The sequence below is a fragment of the Mesoplodon densirostris genome, chromosome 15 (assembly GCF_025265405.1).
Source record: "Mesoplodon densirostris isolate mMesDen1 chromosome 15, mMesDen1 primary haplotype, whole genome shotgun sequence".
Classification (NCBI taxonomy): Eukaryota; Metazoa; Chordata; class Mammalia; order Artiodactyla; family Ziphiidae; genus Mesoplodon; species Mesoplodon densirostris.
The window spans coordinates 87,820,190-87,836,660 of NC_082675.1; the positions used below are offsets into that span (position 1 = coordinate 87,820,190).

At 41.7% G+C, this 16,471-nt stretch overlaps 1 protein-coding gene across 7 annotated transcripts in view; it reads left to right on the forward strand.

Annotated features, from left to right (window-relative positions):
- ZNF236 (zinc finger protein 236) overlaps positions 1–16,471 on the forward strand; it is a 93,834-nt gene that overhangs the window by 32,193 nt on the left and 45,170 nt on the right. For all 7 annotated transcript variants that reach the window (XR_009534493.1, XM_060118516.1, XM_060118517.1 and 4 more), the window contains exons 8-11: positions 484–687; positions 1,648–1,876; positions 10,293–10,565; positions 11,882–12,085. Coding sequence is in view for 6 of the 7 variants with exons in the window: in XM_060118516.1 (XP_059974499.1) it covers positions 484–687; positions 1,648–1,876; positions 10,293–10,565; positions 11,882–12,085 (910 nt within the window). In the remaining variant the exon portion in view is untranslated. The remainder of the gene's footprint in view (positions 1–483; positions 688–1,647; positions 1,877–10,292; positions 10,566–11,881; positions 12,086–16,471) is intronic.

The following is a 16,471-nucleotide window of genomic DNA, read 5'->3' on the forward strand; positions in this document are numbered from 1 at the left end:
GGGAATTAAAAAAAAAATTTAAACCACAGTGATTTCTTGCTTATTTTCTATATTTTGTAACTCTTTTACTCCTTCATTTTAATGGACTAAGAGGGAGATGAGGTTTGTGTGCTTCATCCCCCATCTTGAAGCAATAGTCTCTACCACCACTTACAAGACTTGAATTGTAGTAGAAAAAATTCATTGAATATATTTTTTAAGGGCCAATTTTGTGTCTAACTTAAAAGTCAGTGAGGCATTTTATTTAAAATTTATGTTTGGATATGTATAGCTGACTCACTTTGTTATAAAGCAGAAACTAACACACCGTTGTAAAGCAATTATACTCCAATAAAGCTGTTAAAAAATTCATGTTTGGGGCACTAATTTTGGGATTTTAATGCTCATAAGGGAGAAATGCCTGTTTATTTCCTTTTTTAAAAAAATTGGTGTACAAATTAACGTAATTGTTTATATTTTTAACGAAATGTTGCTGTATTTCAGGCCACGCTGTTTCAGACTTTACCTCTTCAGCAGGCGGAAGCCCAGGTCACGTCTGCTCCGAGTCAGCAGAGTTCCCAGGCGGTGGCCGATGTCATCCAGCAGCTGCTGGAGCTGTCAGAGCCGGGGCCGGCGGGGTCCAGCCAGCCGCCTCAGGCTGGCCAGCAGCTGAGCATCACGGTGGGGGTCAGCCAGGACATCCTGCAGGTGAGACACACTTACCTGCTCCTGTATGTGTTTGCCAGGGACTGGGTATCATCACTGAAAACGAAATATTCAGGTCTTGTCAAAGGAAAGGGATCTTCATTCAAAATGTGTCGTAATTGAAAAAAATATATTGAAACAAAATATGCTTGTTTGATTACTTATGGACAGTGCAGTATTTGAAATGATTTATTACTCGATAAATAAAAAGTTTAAAACTCGATCATTTTTTCTCTGTAAGTGAATTTTCTTGAAAAGTGTAGGCTTTTCAGAACTTCCTTTTATCTATCCTTGTTGACAGAGGGTGAGGAATATTTCATCCTTTCCCGCCGCGCTCCTTGGAGATAGCACTGCCTGTCTTGACAGTGTGTGAGCGTCCCTGCTCGTGTGGCACTGGAGCGCGTGGAGGGCAGAGGGCTCTTCTGAGTCGTCCCAGCCCAGCTCCATAGCCACCGCCTTCATTCCCAGGCAGAGACAGCCTTCTCTCTCCTCTCCCTCTGTTTACTTGCTGACGTGAACACTAACCTCTCCCCTCTACCTTTGTGGTGACAAGTTGGCCGGGGTGTGAAGAATCTCAGGTTGTCATGACGGCTGACGTTGTGAGGGTGACCCCGCTGTAGTTTCAGCCAGTGATTCCTAAACGTGTTACAGACAGCTAGAGTTGTCTGAGAGAAAATTTCTAAAAGGCAAGTGAATTAATTTCAGTGCCCTTGAATTTAGAACCGTAAATGCTTGCCACACCGGATTTTGGGTGGAGGTGAGATGTTATATCAGGAGGGATGTTTCAGCCTCCAAGGGCTGGGCGTTTCGCTCAGAGATGACTGCTTGGCGATGTAGCTCTTAACGCCCAGTGGGGTGGAGTCAGAGTTCCGTAGGTCAAACTTGGTCGCGTCTTTGTAATTGACTTTGGTGGGCAGGTGTGGGCATCGTGCCTCCTAACCTCCTAGTTCTGTTCTGTCTCAGCAAGCCTTAGAAAACAGTGGGCTGTCTTCAATTCCAGTTGCAGCGCATCCCAGCGACCCCAGCCACGCCAAGGCCGCGGCCACTCAGGGCCAGACTCCAGACGCTCCCAGCGTTTCAAGGGAGCCAGCTGACCCTACGGCCGCAGAGCGAGAAGAAGAACAGGAGAGCCCAGAGAAGTTGGATAAAAAAGAAAAGAAGATTATAAAGAAGAAATCGCCGTTCCTACCTGGTAATTTTAGTATGCTTTAAGGTTTAGACACTTTGGGTGGCCTATTGCTGCTTTTTAAGAAACACGCCCTCCTTTTTCCTACCGAAGGTGGTATGTTTGTTGAAGGCTCTGATAGCGTCTACCTAATAGCATTTGTTTATCGTAAACTTCGTTAAACTTATCGACGTCCCTGTGATTAGGGCCCCTCCTGGCTCGTCCCTCCACCGCTGTCAGGCCCCTCCTTCCCTCCAGCCCTTCCCGCCAGTCTCTGCCCCTTTGTCCCCCAGTGCCGCCGCCTGATGCTTCTAAAGCCCCTCTGCTCGAAACCCTCGGCCCTTTCCTGCTGCACCTGCTCCAGCACCTGCTCCGTTTCTCGGCCCACAAGCCCTCCGCAGCCTGCCCCAGCGTGCATGTCTGTCTTCCCTCCCGGGTCACCTGGATGCAAGCTTCCGTTATGGTAAACTTGGATTCCTGCAGTTCTCTCAACATTCTCACGTCTTCTGAATGGCACGGGTTTCCCCAGGCTTTTCTGCATCATGAATGTCTTCTTCCTCCTCCTCCTCTCCTATTCTCTGTGCAGACTCTGGTGGTCATTTGAGGCCAGATCATGGCGCCTCGTTGTAGGAGCACAGGTCTCCCCCCTCTCAGTCCTGCAGACTAGAATGTTTGGGACCCCCGTGGTCCCTCACGTCACTTGTGGACAGCTAGAATACATTCCCTTCATTTCCGAATACCCCACGGTGCTCAGTATGGCTCATTGCACGGGAGCACGCATTAATGCATCTTTCTTGAAAAAAATAGATTCCTGCCTTCTGGGAGAAGCATTCCTTTGAGAATATTTTCTCAGTGAATGTAACTACTCTGCCCCTCCCAGGTGTCTTGGGAGCAAGTGCTTTCTTTCTGGAGAGCATGGAGTAACCCTGTCATCTCTGTTAACACTTCTTTCTGAGAATGTATTTTCTCATTGTTAACGTGCGATTGTGAGATTCTCGTTTCTCAACCCACAAAACATTGTGGCCCTACTCTCCTTTTTCTTTTGATCTGGCCCCTCCTCCCCGAGTGAAAAATAGGACAATGGAATCTAAGCAGTTTATTGTCTGGGTTTTCCTGGGATCTAGAGAGGCAAGAAGGAAATAAAAGGCCATTGCCACATATTTTTAATAGCTATATGACAGCCTTGTAGGTTACACGTTTAGCTGTGCATTCTTGAGCGTCTCCTTTATGTGCCCCTGATAAACTGATGGAAACCCATGGTCCTTGCGAAACATTTTTTTTTTTTTTTTTTTTTTTTGCGGTATGCGGGCCTCTCACTGTTGTGGCCTCCCCCTTTGCGGAGCACAGGCTCCGGACGCGCAGGCTCCGGACGCGCAGGCTCAGCGGCCATGGCTCACGGGCCCAGCTGCTCCGCGGCATATGGGATCCTCCCAGACCGGGGCACGAACCCGTATCCCCTGCATCGGCAGGCGGACTCTCAACCACTTGCGCCACCAGGGAGGCCCATTGCGAAACATTTTGTATGAGTTAACTGCTAGTCGTCATGCTGAGCCTATGAACATGCTCTGATGTGGCTGCAGGCAACATACACGTCTTCAAGTGAAAGGCCAGACCTGGCTTCCTGAAAGTAACGAGGAAGGGAGACTTCATCCTGGGCCGTCACATATCTTCAGGTGTTAGAAACAGCTTTCTCTTTTGCACTGAGCATTATTAGATGGAGATTTCAAAATGGAACTGCAGTTAACCTTATTGTACATTGTTTTAATGTGGAGTGTTGTGTTCATCGAGTTTGTAAAGATTATGCAGATTAATTTTTGAAATACTTGAATAAATGAAGTACTTAGAGCACTTAGCAACTTTATAGAGTTCTAGTAAATTTTAGATTAAATGTGATCCTTACTGCAGGTTGGAGCCAGCTTTTTTTGTTTTAACCATCTCTCTGATATTGTGATGAGAAAATTATTATGGGGACATGTTTCTGTATAAAGATATTCCTCTTGATTAAAACTTTATAGGGACTAGTATACGTTTAATGTAACGATTGTTTCTGAAAATACCTCTTCAGGGGTAGTTGACACCATCTGATACCCTAAGAAGACCCTGAGCAAACTATTCTTGTCTCGTAAGTCGTAACATTTTCTTAACAGCTTAAAATTAGCCTTAATTACATTTCCAAATTGAACTCTGCCATCTGTAGCTATCACTATTTGATTTATTCAGTTTTGTGAGAGTGAATATTTTTAGTAGAATTTGCTTTGTTATTTTAAGAGGTATTTTGTGTATCGGTTAAACGTTTAACAAATGCTTTTATATTTATCATAAAACTTGTGACGTATAAATCATTATGAAGCTTTAATAAAGTCAGTTAACCTTTAAAATGTCAGCTTCCTCATCTGTAACAGGGGTAGATAAAAGGGATAGAATAAATGGAAGAGAACTGAATAGCGCCTGACACATACCAAGTGCATAATGAATACGTACATTTTAAAGTTAGTTTTTATTTTTATTTTATTTTTTTGTGGTACGCCGACCTCTCACTGTTGTGGCCTCTCCCGTTGCGGAGCACAGGCTCCGGACGCGCAGGCTCAGCGGCCATGGCTCACAGGCCCAGCCGCTCCGCGGCACGTGGGATCTTCCCGGACCGGGGCACGAACCTGTGTCCCCTGCATCGGCAGGCAAACTCTCAACCACTGCGCCACCAGGGAAGCCCTTAAGTTATTTTAAAAGCAGGTGAAACTTACTCATGCCCCACAATTCAAAAGGTACACGATGGGATACAGTGGAAAGCGGGGAGTCCCCTCCCTGCTCATCTTGGTCCTCCACGCGCCCCTCCCTCAGGCAGCTGCCGTCACTGGGGTCCTCTGTGTCTTTTAAACAAGCTTAGGCATATTATTATATATTATATATTATTGTTTTTTAGCAGGATGTATGGCATACTGTATGTATTATTTTCTGGTTCACTTTTTCCCACCTGATAACTTCTTTTACAAGATGCCTGAATAGTATTCCCTTTTATGGGTAAATAATATTTAGGTATTTGCCAGTACCAATAATACTGTCATGGATACGTGTATAGCTGTAGGGTACATTTCTGGAAGTGTCAGAGCTTTCAGAGGGTAAGTTCTGTAAAGATTGTTTTAAAGTACTGATTTTGAAATAATTGCAGGCTTACCAGAAATATTGCAGGAACAGTAAATACAGAGAATTGCCTTTTGCCTTCATCTAGATCCTCCAAGTGCTAAATGTTCTGCTGCATTCGTTTTCCCTTTACCTAGTAGTATTTTTTGAGCTGTATCTATGGCACGTATTCTTTTCTAATTTGTTTGGCTTTTGAGTTAAAGGGGAGAGGTATTTTCTTTTTGTATAGCAGAAAGGGGAGAAATGTTTTTATGTAGCCAAATTTGTCAGTGTTTTATGACTTCTGGACTCGTGTAATACTTAGAATTCAACACTGACATTATGGAAAAAGTGGCACTTTTTTTTTTTTTTTTTTTTTTTGCTGTACGCGGGCCTCTCACTGCTGTGGCCTCTCCCGTTGCGGAGCACAGGCTCCGGACACACAGGCTCCGCGGCCATGGCTCGCGGGCCCAGCCGCTCCGCGGCATGTGGGATCTTCCGGGATCGGGGCACGAACCCGTGTCCCCTGCATCGGCAGGCGGACTCCCAACCACTGCGCCACCAGGGAAGCCCAAAAGTGCCTCTTTTATCTAACACTTATACTTTCTTTTTTTTATACATCATTACAAAATGATCACCATGATATGTACAGTTACTATCTGTTTACTCTCATATTTTTTTTTTTTTTTTTTTTTTTTTTTTGCTGTACGCGGGCCTCTCACTGCTGTGGCCTCTCCCGTTGCGGAGCACAGGCTCCGGACACACAGGCTCCGCGGCCATGGCTCGCGGGCCCAGCCGCTCCGCGGCATGTGGGATCTTCCGGGATCGGGGCACGAACCCTAGTCCCCTGCATCGGCAGGCGGACTCTCAACCACTGCGCCACCAGGGAAGCCCTACTCTCATATTTTAAACCAAATCTTTGACTCAGTTTTATTTTTTGTTTCCAGATGGGCACCCAGCTGCCTAGACACCATTTTTGAATAAGTCACATTTTCCCCACTGGAAAGCAATGCTGCGTTTATCATATATTACACTCTCGAAACTGTATGGGTCTTTTCTGGACTTGATTCCAGTAATCTGTCTTTTTATTCATGTGTTGTGATACCAAATGGCTTTAGCTTTATCGTGTGTTTTATAACTAGGATACCTAGTCCTCTCTCACTACACTTTTCTTTAAAGTGTATTTTTTACTGTTTTCACATATTTATTTTTTCATGTGTACTTTAAAAGCGACTGCTAAACTTCCAAAACTAGTTCTAAAAGAATTCCTATTGGTATTTGTATATAAGTGATTTAATCAGAGAGAATTGATGCCTTTATAAATTTTTGTCCTTATACCAAAGAATAGGGTTAATAGGGGATTATATGAAATCATGTGTGTGAAACTTTTGAAAATTGTAAAGCACTATAGAACTTAAGGAATCTTTCATTCAATAAAAAAAATAACTTAAGAAAAAAGAATAGGGTATGCATTTCCATTTACTCAGATCTTTTTTTTTCCCATATTTTAGTACTATTTTAAAATCTTCTGGATTTTGTTGGTAGGTATGAAGGATGTTGATTTTCACGTATTAAAATGTGGGCCTCTTTCTGAGTTTTAGTTTTTTAGGTGTATAATCATATCATTTGTAAACAATGATTTTACCTTTTCCTTTATAGTTATTACTGTGCATTTCTTTATCTTAACTAGTTACGTTGGCTAGTATCTCTCAAACATGATAAATTAATGGCAGTGTGATAGTGGACTCTTTCCTCACCTTAATAGGATTGCTTTTAGTATTTTCCTGTCAAGTCAAATGTTGTATTGATATGTTTTATTCACCTCCTCCTGTTTTTAGGTAGTTTTTTAAAACTTAAAAGTAGACGTTGAATTTTAGTAAATGCCTTTTCGTCTTGAAGATGACTATGCATGTTTTTTCTTTCAAAATTTATTAATGTGTTTGAAGAGAAAAGCTATTGCCCAGCACCAAGAAAGATTGCCACGTGGGAATGCAGAACTGGTTTTCCAGATCATTCAGTTTGTCAAAGGGTCAGAAATCTGGATTCAGTTTTCTTTTTCTAACACTGCCTGGGCCAAACAAAATATATACAGGCCAGATTTGGAGACAGCTTCAGGTTTGAAGCTTCAGCTTCAGCTGCCAGTTTGTATCTCTCTTCCAGTTCATTCCCAGAAATAATTAGAACCTGGTGACAGTTTTATGTCATCTTATGTAATTAAAGACATATTTTCATTTTTGTTTGGAAAAAAAGTCTGATTTGGGGAGATGATTTCCAGATTTTAGCTGACATATTACGCTTCTGTCTTATCTTTTTGTACGTTGTTTTTCTGATTTGTCATGATAAGACCTTTAGGTAATTATTGCACTTCTTCTAATACCTATTCGTTTTAAGCAATCTTAAGTTTTAGACTTCCTTAGTATAAGCAATATCACCTAAAATAAATATCTTTCTCTCACTTTAAAAACCATTTCCTTTGTTTTCTACTCTTTCCCCCCGACCTGCCATGGTGTGTGTATGTTCTTCTCTTTGTTTTCGTTACTAGAAAAATATTACTTTTCATTCTTTTACCTAACCTCTTTCTCTATGTTAATTAGTCCCATAAAGAGTGTTATATTCAGGAAAATACATTTTCTCTCCTTACAGATTCACTGGCACATAAGGAGAAGTCCTTGTATTTACTGATAACAAAGAGAAGGAAACAAAGAGCTTTTCTTTTCTCTAATAAAACTATGTCTGTAAAGACACAGTTAAATAAAGAGTGAAAATTTTTCTGATGAATTTCATCAGCATGGCCCAAATCTCTTTGATTTCAAATGGATTCCTTATTGTAGGTGTCTGTTTAATTTCTGGCTAATACATCTAATTGAAGTTTAAAAAGCTGATTCTGCCAAATTAGAAATTTGCCAGTTTAGGTATTATTTTACTAATTATATTTCCGTAAATTCCACTTGCAATTTTTCTTCTGAGAGGAATAGCTTCAAACCTGGATCAAGGTTGAATAACAGTATGGGGTTGGCCAAAAGATTCGGTTTTTTTTTGTTTTTGTTTTTGTTTTTGCGGTACGCGGGCCTCCCACCGCCGTGGCCTTTCCTGTTGCGGAGCACAGGCTCCGGACACGCAGGCTCAGCGGCCACGGCTCACGGGCCTAGCCACTCTGCGGCATGTGGGATCCTCCCGGACCGGGGCACAAACCCGTGTCCCCTGCATCGGCAGGCAGACTCTCAACCACCGTGCCACCAGGGAAGCCCCGTTTGGTTTTTTCTGTATGATGGCTCTAGTAGTACTTAGTTGTCTTTAACTTCATTTGAAACAATTTTGTTAGATTGTATGACGGCTGTCCTATCAGCATGCGTTTAAAAAAAGACTTAACCAAAACTGGTGAATTTTTGTGTAGCCATTTTAATATTGAAGAGAAGAAAAAAAAGCAACATTTTCAGCATGTTAACACTTTATTATTTCAAGAAAGGTAAAAACGCAACCGAAACGCAAAAAAAGATTTGTGCAGTGTATGGAGAAGGTGCTGTGGCTGATCAAACGTGTGAAAAGTGGTCTGTGAAGGTTCATGCTGGAGATTTCTCGCTGGATGATGCTCCGCGGTCGGGTAGACCACTTGAAGTTGATAGTGATCAAATCGAGACATTAATTGAGAGCAGTCAACGTTATACCATGCTGGAGATAGCCAACACACTCCAGATATCCAAATCAAGCGCTGAAAATCATTTGCACCAGCTTGGCTATGTTAATCGCTTTGATGTTTGGGTTCTACATGAGTTAAGCGAAAAAAAACCTTGACCGTACTTCCACATGCAATTCTCTACTTAAACGTAATGAAGAGAAAACGTTCCGTTTTTAAAACAAATTGTGACGGGCGATGAAAAGTGGATACTGTACGATAATGTGGAACGGAAGAGATCGCGGGGCAAGCAAAATGAACCACCACCAACCACACCAAAGGCCGGTCTTCATCCAAGGAAGGTGATGTGTATATGGTGGGATTGGAAGGGAGGCCTCTATTATGAGCTCCTTCCGGAAAACCAAACAGTTCCAACAAGTACTGCTCCCATTTAGACCAACTGAAAGCAGCACTCGACGAAAAGCATCCAGAACTAGTCAACAGAGAACGCATAATCTTCCATCAGGATAACGCAAGACCGCATGTTCCTTTGATGACCAGGCAAAAACTGTCACAACTTGGCTGGGAAGTTCTGATTCATCTGCCATATTCACCAGACCTTGCACCTTCAGGTTTCCATTTATTTTGGTCTTTACAAAATTCTCTTAATGGAATAATTTTTAATTCCCTGGAAGATTGTAAAAGGCACCTGCAACAGTTCTTTGCTCAAAACGATAAGAAGTTTTGGGAAGATGGAATTATGAAATTACCTGAAAAATGGCAGAAGGTAGTGGAACAAAAGGGTGAATACATTGTTCAATAAAGTTCTTGGTGAAAATGAAAAATGCATCTTTTATTTTTACTTAAAAACCAAAGGCACTTTTTGGCCAAACGCAATATTTAGCGTTGCAAAAGAATCTTCTGTATTTAATCATAAATCCTGAACTCATTGATGATCAAATATGCTGTTTCTTTGTTTTAACTATTTATCAGTTCCTTTCTATAAGAATTTATAAGAATTTACCATTTCCTCATTATTTTTATTTGCTTTTTTTTTTTTTTTTTTGCGGTACGCGGGCCTCTCACTGTTGTGGCCTCTCCCGTGGCGGAGCACAGGCTCCGGACGCGCAGGCTCAGCGGCCATGGCTCACGGGCCCAGCCGCTCCGCGGCATGTGGGATCTTCCCGGACCGGGGCACGAACCCGTGTCCCCTGCATTGTCAGGCAAACTCTCAACCACTGCGCCACCAGGGAAGCCCTTGCATTTTTTTATTAGTGATAACAGATCAGCTCAGACAATACTTATTGTAACTTCATTCCTTCTTTTCATGTTCTCTGAGTTAATTTTGGAGTCATTTGATCACACCTACTGTTACTTACACTTATAGCAGACTAAGTCTGCCCTGCTAATTCTTGATTTATATCATAGTACCTGTCTAGTTAGCGTTCTTATCTCTCTTAGGCTATGATTTGTGTTCATATGGGACTGTTAGGATTTTCTGCAAGATTCAATCATAGTCCTCAGTCATTTCAGTTATTATGGAAATTTCATCTTTTCCCACAGTTGATCATATATCCTCTGCTGTGGAAAAAGGTGTATAGCTTTTTATAGGTATGGTGTGCTGTCTAAATCTAAGCCTAGAAGGACATTAATAATTGGTGTAATGCGGTTTCGAGGCCAAGCTGGACCATTCTTCTTGTAATCTTCCTCCAGGGTCGATCCGCGAGGAGAACGGTGTGCGATGGCACGTGTGTCCCTACTGCACCAAGGAGTTCCGCAAGCCCAGCGACCTGGTGCGCCACATCCGCATCCACACCCACGAGAAGCCCTTCAAGTGCCCACAGTGCTTCCGGGCCTTTGCCGTGAAGAGCACACTGACGGCCCATGTCAAAACGCACACGGGCATCAAGGCGTTCAAGTGCCAGTGTTGCATGAAGAGCTTCTCCACCTCGGGAAGCCTCAAGGTGCACATTCGCCTGCACACAGGTACGGGGGCCCTCCCGCCGCAGGGGGTTCACAGCGGGGTCTGCGGTGGTGGCTGAGCGTGTGGAGCACTGGTTGCTCTTTATTTTAATGAGTGTGACAGTGACCTTCTGTGGGCTGGGCACACGGTGCATGCTGTTCAACAAAGTCCACGTGGCCTTGGTCCTCATGGAGCCGATGGCCTAAAGAGGGCGCATTAAACTGTACCACGAACGAGTGAGGGCAGGAGTGCAGGGAGTGAGGAGGGGAGACTGCTGTGGGGGACGGGATTCAGATGCAGCCCAGGAGGGCCTTCCCGAGGAGGAGGCCGGCATCGCCCCCGTGGGGCCTCTGGGTTTTAGCTGGCACACTTCAGGCTGGGAGTGTCTGTGCTGAGACCTTAATATCAGTACCCACTCTGCCTTTCAGATATTTTGTCATCAGTATTAAGGCACAAGAACTTTCATATTCGGGCTCCAGTTCTGTTCATAGCAGTTTTATTGAAATATAATTCACAAATCATAAAATTCACTCTTTTAAAGTGTGCAGTTCAGAGTTGTGCAACCGATGCCACTATCTAATTTTCGAACATTTTTATCACCCCCAAAAGAAACCCTGTACCCATTAGCAGTAACTTCTCCTAACCCTTTGAGGTTCCTGGGCTGAGCTGAGCATGTGAATGAGTATTTGAAAAAGCTGAAATGAGACTGTTTTGATATATGCCTTTCTTTGGAATCTGCATTTTCATTTGCCAATAAAATTGTAAGAAAAGGCAGTTTCCTTCAGAAAAGGGAAGTCATAGCAGAGGATTGTTAAGAGGATGTTATTACTGTCATCATCAGCAGCAGTGACATTATTATTTACAATCAAACCACCACCATTTACTGCTCGTTTACCAAATGCTGGGCATTGCTAAGTGCTATTCAAACACAAGTGTATAGAATCCCCGCAGCAAGCCTGGGGCCCCGTCGTTATTCCAGTTACAGACAGGATGATGTGAGAGAGGAGAGCAGCCTTACTCACGTTAGCGTCTTAAGGACTACTAGTTATTTGAACATCCGTTTTACAATTTTAGGCTTTCTCCTGAAAATAGTAAATGCCCTTTTTTTTTTTTTTTACTTAAAATGCTCTTATTACATGCCTTAACATCTGTAACGTGCACTGTATGCAAACAAGGGAGAATAACTGTCAATTTATAATGTCCATGAAATTATAAACGTATGGCGTGAAACAGCAAATTGAGAATTCAAATCAGTATTAAAATACTAGAATTTTATGTTGGCATTAACTGAGATGTATTTCTTTGGAATAATTCTACAGTCTGTTTTATTTTTTACCAGGAGTCAGACCTTTTGCTTGTCCTCACTGTGACAAGAAATTTCGAACCTCAGGCCACAGGAAGACTCACATTGCTTCTCACTTTAAACACACGGAGTTAAGAAAGATGAGGCACCAGCGTAAACCTGCAAAGGTTCGTGTTGGCAAGGCGAACGTTCCAGTCCCCGATATTCCTTTGCAGGAGCCGATCCTCATAACAGACGTAGGTAAGATTGTCCTCCCTTGGTACTTTGCAAAGGGTGTATGAACATTATGGTCTGCGTAGTTAGATAGTTGTATGTGTGGTACCAGTGGAGTTGTTGTTAAGCACTGTTTTGCTTTATGGGCCAGCAAGTTTCACAATTCAATTAAGATCCTAGTTCTGGCTCAACTGCTGCTCAGATTATGTTCTCGGTAAGAGGGAAGTGCTGTGTAAGTGAAGATATTTATATGTGAGTCCTCACTAAGGAAGACTGTACCTCAGTGGACATGTTGGGTGGATGGGTGTCCTGAGTGGGGCACACAATATGCTGTGTCATTTACGTCTTAGAAGCCCTGCATGCTGTGTAACAGATCATTATCTGGGCTGCTTTAACCTTTGGATTAAAAGGTAAATCTGCCAGCTTTTAAGCTCTTTTTAGGCTTGGTGTTGTTATGATCAAGGTAAATTATGATTTTGTTAGAACTAAAAAAAACCCACTGTTTATGAGAATCTTCAGAAAAATGATTTTTGTAGGTCCTAAAACAAGATTAAAGGAAACTCATTAAGTTCTGTGCAAGAATTTACATTTTTATGCAGTTCTTCTGTATTTCATCGTCTTAGGCAAGATAATCTAGTCTGTGAACAAAATTAATATCAAACAAAACATAAGTTAATATAAATAAAGCTTAAATGGTAAAAAAAGAGAGACACTGTAGACTAATGTCAGCTATAGTCCACTAATAAGGTGATCAATAGTCATGAGCTTTTATGTATCTAGGAGCATAGTATCAAAACATCCAAACCAGAAACAAAAGAAAGGAGAAATATTCAAATTCTGAACCATAGTGAGAGACCCTCAATTAGACTGGTGTAAACACAGTGAGACTGAGGAGGATTTGAAGCACACATATAAAAAGGGTGAGTGAATGGCTTTAAAGCCTTGTACTCCAAAGTACACACTCTTTTAAATATGCATGAAATAGAAGTTGATCACATTCTAGGGTATAGAGAAATTTCAGGTTTTCAAAAATAGGTACTGTGAAGGATACAGTCTTTGATTACTGTTCAATGAAAACATAAATTAATAGAAAGTAGCTATCTAAAGTTTCATTATATGGAAAAGTAAGACTCAAAACTGCAATTACATCCTAGAAATGGGAATTTATTTTTTTTTTTTTGTGGTACGCAGGCCTCTCACTGTTGTGGCCTCTCCCGTTGCGGAGCACAGGCTCCGGACGTGCAGGCCCAGCGGCCATGGCTCACGGGCCCAGCCAGCTCCGTGGCATGTGGGATCTTCCCGGACCGGGGCACGAACTCACGTCCCCTGCATCGGCAGGCGGACTCTCAACCACTGCGCCACCAGGGAAGCCCGAAATGGGAACATTTTTATAAACAGTTTGATGGACCAAAGCTATTATCAGAAAAGACTGATAACAGCTTTTAAGAAGTATTTCTTACTAAAAAATAAGAACAAAAATAAATAAAATATATAACTCAAAAAGGTAGAAAAATAAAAAAGCAAGTAGCAAAAAGTAATAAGTATAATAATTTAAGATAGAAGACAAAATTCTAGTGAACATAATTTTACAATTTTTAAAAAGTTAACAGTAGAATAGATAGCTTGACACGTCTCTAGTAAACTAAAGACCAAGAAAATATCTGGAATATTAGGAAGGAGAGTCAAGCTATAAGCACAGGTACAGATGAGATAAAAATTGTTTGCAGATGCTCTACAACATTTTGCTAATACACTTGAAAATTTAGATGAAATGGATTTTTTCTAGAATAACGTGCGTATCAGAACTGACTCTAGAAGAAATGGAAAACCCCCGAAAGACAACAAGTTTAAGAGCATACTCCCCCAATACCAGCCTGCAATGATTTTACGTATGATTTCTGCTAAGCTTCCTAGGAACTGTAATTCTTAGGGTGTTTAATCGTTTAGGGTATAGACACTGACCGGAACTCCCATGATAGGTTAGAACACTCTGATGTCCTTGTGCAGTTGTGGCAGCTCACAAAACAACAGACCAATTTCACTTAATGTGTATTTAACCTTCACTGTAGTCTCTAGGTTCTCAGTGATGTGTGTTACTCTTGAAATGCAAAAAAATCTCTAAAAGTCAGGACAGACTAAAAACTTACTTAGCAGCCCTAGAATTATCCTTCATGCTTGAGGGTAACCCTCAGATTACCAGTTTTTTCAGGTTGCCATGACTCAGGTTACACACCTGTGGGTTTCTTGCCGTTAAGTTGACAAATCCTCAGTTGAGTTGAACTGGAGCCCTGATTCTCCAAACTTTTTCCAAGGTTAAAATGGAGAACATTGTGCTTTTAGCTTCACAGACACCTGTATCTTAGGCTAAATTAGTGGAAGCAGAATTCTCCTTTGTTCTAGGCTGAGTGGGACACATGGGGGAAGTGATTCATAGAGCTGGCTTCACATTGTAAATGTAAAATATTTCAATATTTATTTTACACTTCGTCGTTATTTGTATTTGTGTCTGTCTCTTCTCTCAGAAGCTGAGCTCCTTGGGGGCTATGTCGAAACAGTGTGACTGTAATTATGTTTGGGGGACAGATCTTGATAAAAACACGCCAGAGAGGGTTTTAGCATAGATGAGTTACAATTATGTGACTTAACTGGGAGATGAGATGCTCCAGTCCAGTCTAGTTACTTGAAGCTCAATACCTTTTACACTAATTACTGTCACTTAGGAAAGTATTAGAATGCATCAAAAATTACTACAGCAAGTAACTTAATCTCTGCATATTAAGGGAGCATTGTTGGATGGAATAGTCCCATATAGTTGTGTAATTCTAAAAACTTCCAGAGCTGCGTGGGAACTTAAAAATAGTCTTTCCCAAACTTGCCTACATTCCTCACTCCTCATTTTCACAGATGTAAAAAGTGGGCCCTAGAGAGGGTTCTAACATTGCTTTTAGGTTCTACAACTAGAGCTCATGGTAAAACTAGAACCTGGGTCTTCAGACTTCTGGATCAGGGTGTGGTCAGTAAAGCTTACTTCCTCCCACACCCGTCGCCTTGCACCCCCAGCGCAGGAGTGTGGAGGAGCCGCCAGGGGCCCAGATAGCCACTGGATCTTGGCATCGAGCACCAGTTGTCTTTACTGAACACAGATACCGCGTAGTTCATTGCACTTGGGGCTGTTTTCACTAGACATGTGGTGTACTGTACTCTAAATGCTTTCTCTTCTAAATTCAAGAACTAAGTTTAAATAAAACAGTGTGCAGACTGGGGAAGTATTGGAGTCAGGGTGATTGTAATATTTTGATCTGTAGCTGCTTCTGGATTTTCAAATCACGTGTGTATATGACATATCTATTTTTTTAAAAAGAAATCACTGTGTTTTCTATATATGACTGTGCGTATGTGTGAGTGTGTGTAATGGTGTATGCTCCCACCATTTTTGTGGAGCATAGATGTTTGAAAAATATTTTCTTCGAAGTGAGCCAGGCTTTGGTTACCTATTATCTTTTAAATTTATTTATTTTAAATTAAAAGTGGGCTTTTGTTTTGTTTTTAATTAATTAATTAATTAGTTAATTATTTACTTACTTATTTGGTTGCACCGGGTCTTAGTTGCAGCAGGTGGGCTCCTTAGCTGTGGCTCATGGGCTCCTTAGTTGCAGCTCGCCAGCTCCTTAGTTGCGGCATGCTAACTCTTAGTCGCGGCATGCAGGATCTAGTTCCCTGACCAGGGATCGAAGCCCGGGCCCACTGCGTTGGGAGCGCAGAGCCTTGACCACTGCACCACCAGGGAAGTCCCTAGTTACCTATTATTTTAAACCTCAGCACTGTCATGATTGATCTTCCAAGTTTATATTCATGTTTTAATCATGCTGATATTAGTGCATTTATCGTGCTTTTTCTTTCACGTCTTTGTCTAACCTAGTGAACCGGGTGTATTTTAAGTGTTGTGTGTGACATATGTGTTAGGCTTGTCATCACGTTGTTCTTTTGTGATTTATGGTAGCTCTTGTAAGACTAAGTTGTATTTTCCCCCAAGCACCATAACAACATAAAGCTTTGTCTTCTGTTAGTATAGAAGGAATTTTAGGAAGTTTTAAGGACATTTCTAGTTTGTTTTTGAGGCGTATTAGCTGAAATTTATCCATGCCTTTCTTTAAGATTAGTAGTTTCCTTAAAATAAAATACATATATATATATAAAGGGACAGATGGTCTAGTAGAAATGACATAATGTAGCCAAGACCTGCAGAGTTTTATGTATGTTTAATTCACCTTTCATTTTTTTCTTCAAAGATTAAGACCATATAATTAGCCTAGCTTTTTTTTTTTTTTTTTTTTTTTTTTTTTGCGGTACGCGGGCCTCTCACTGCTGTGGCCTCTCCCCTTGCGGAGCACAGGCTCCGGACGTGCAGGCTCA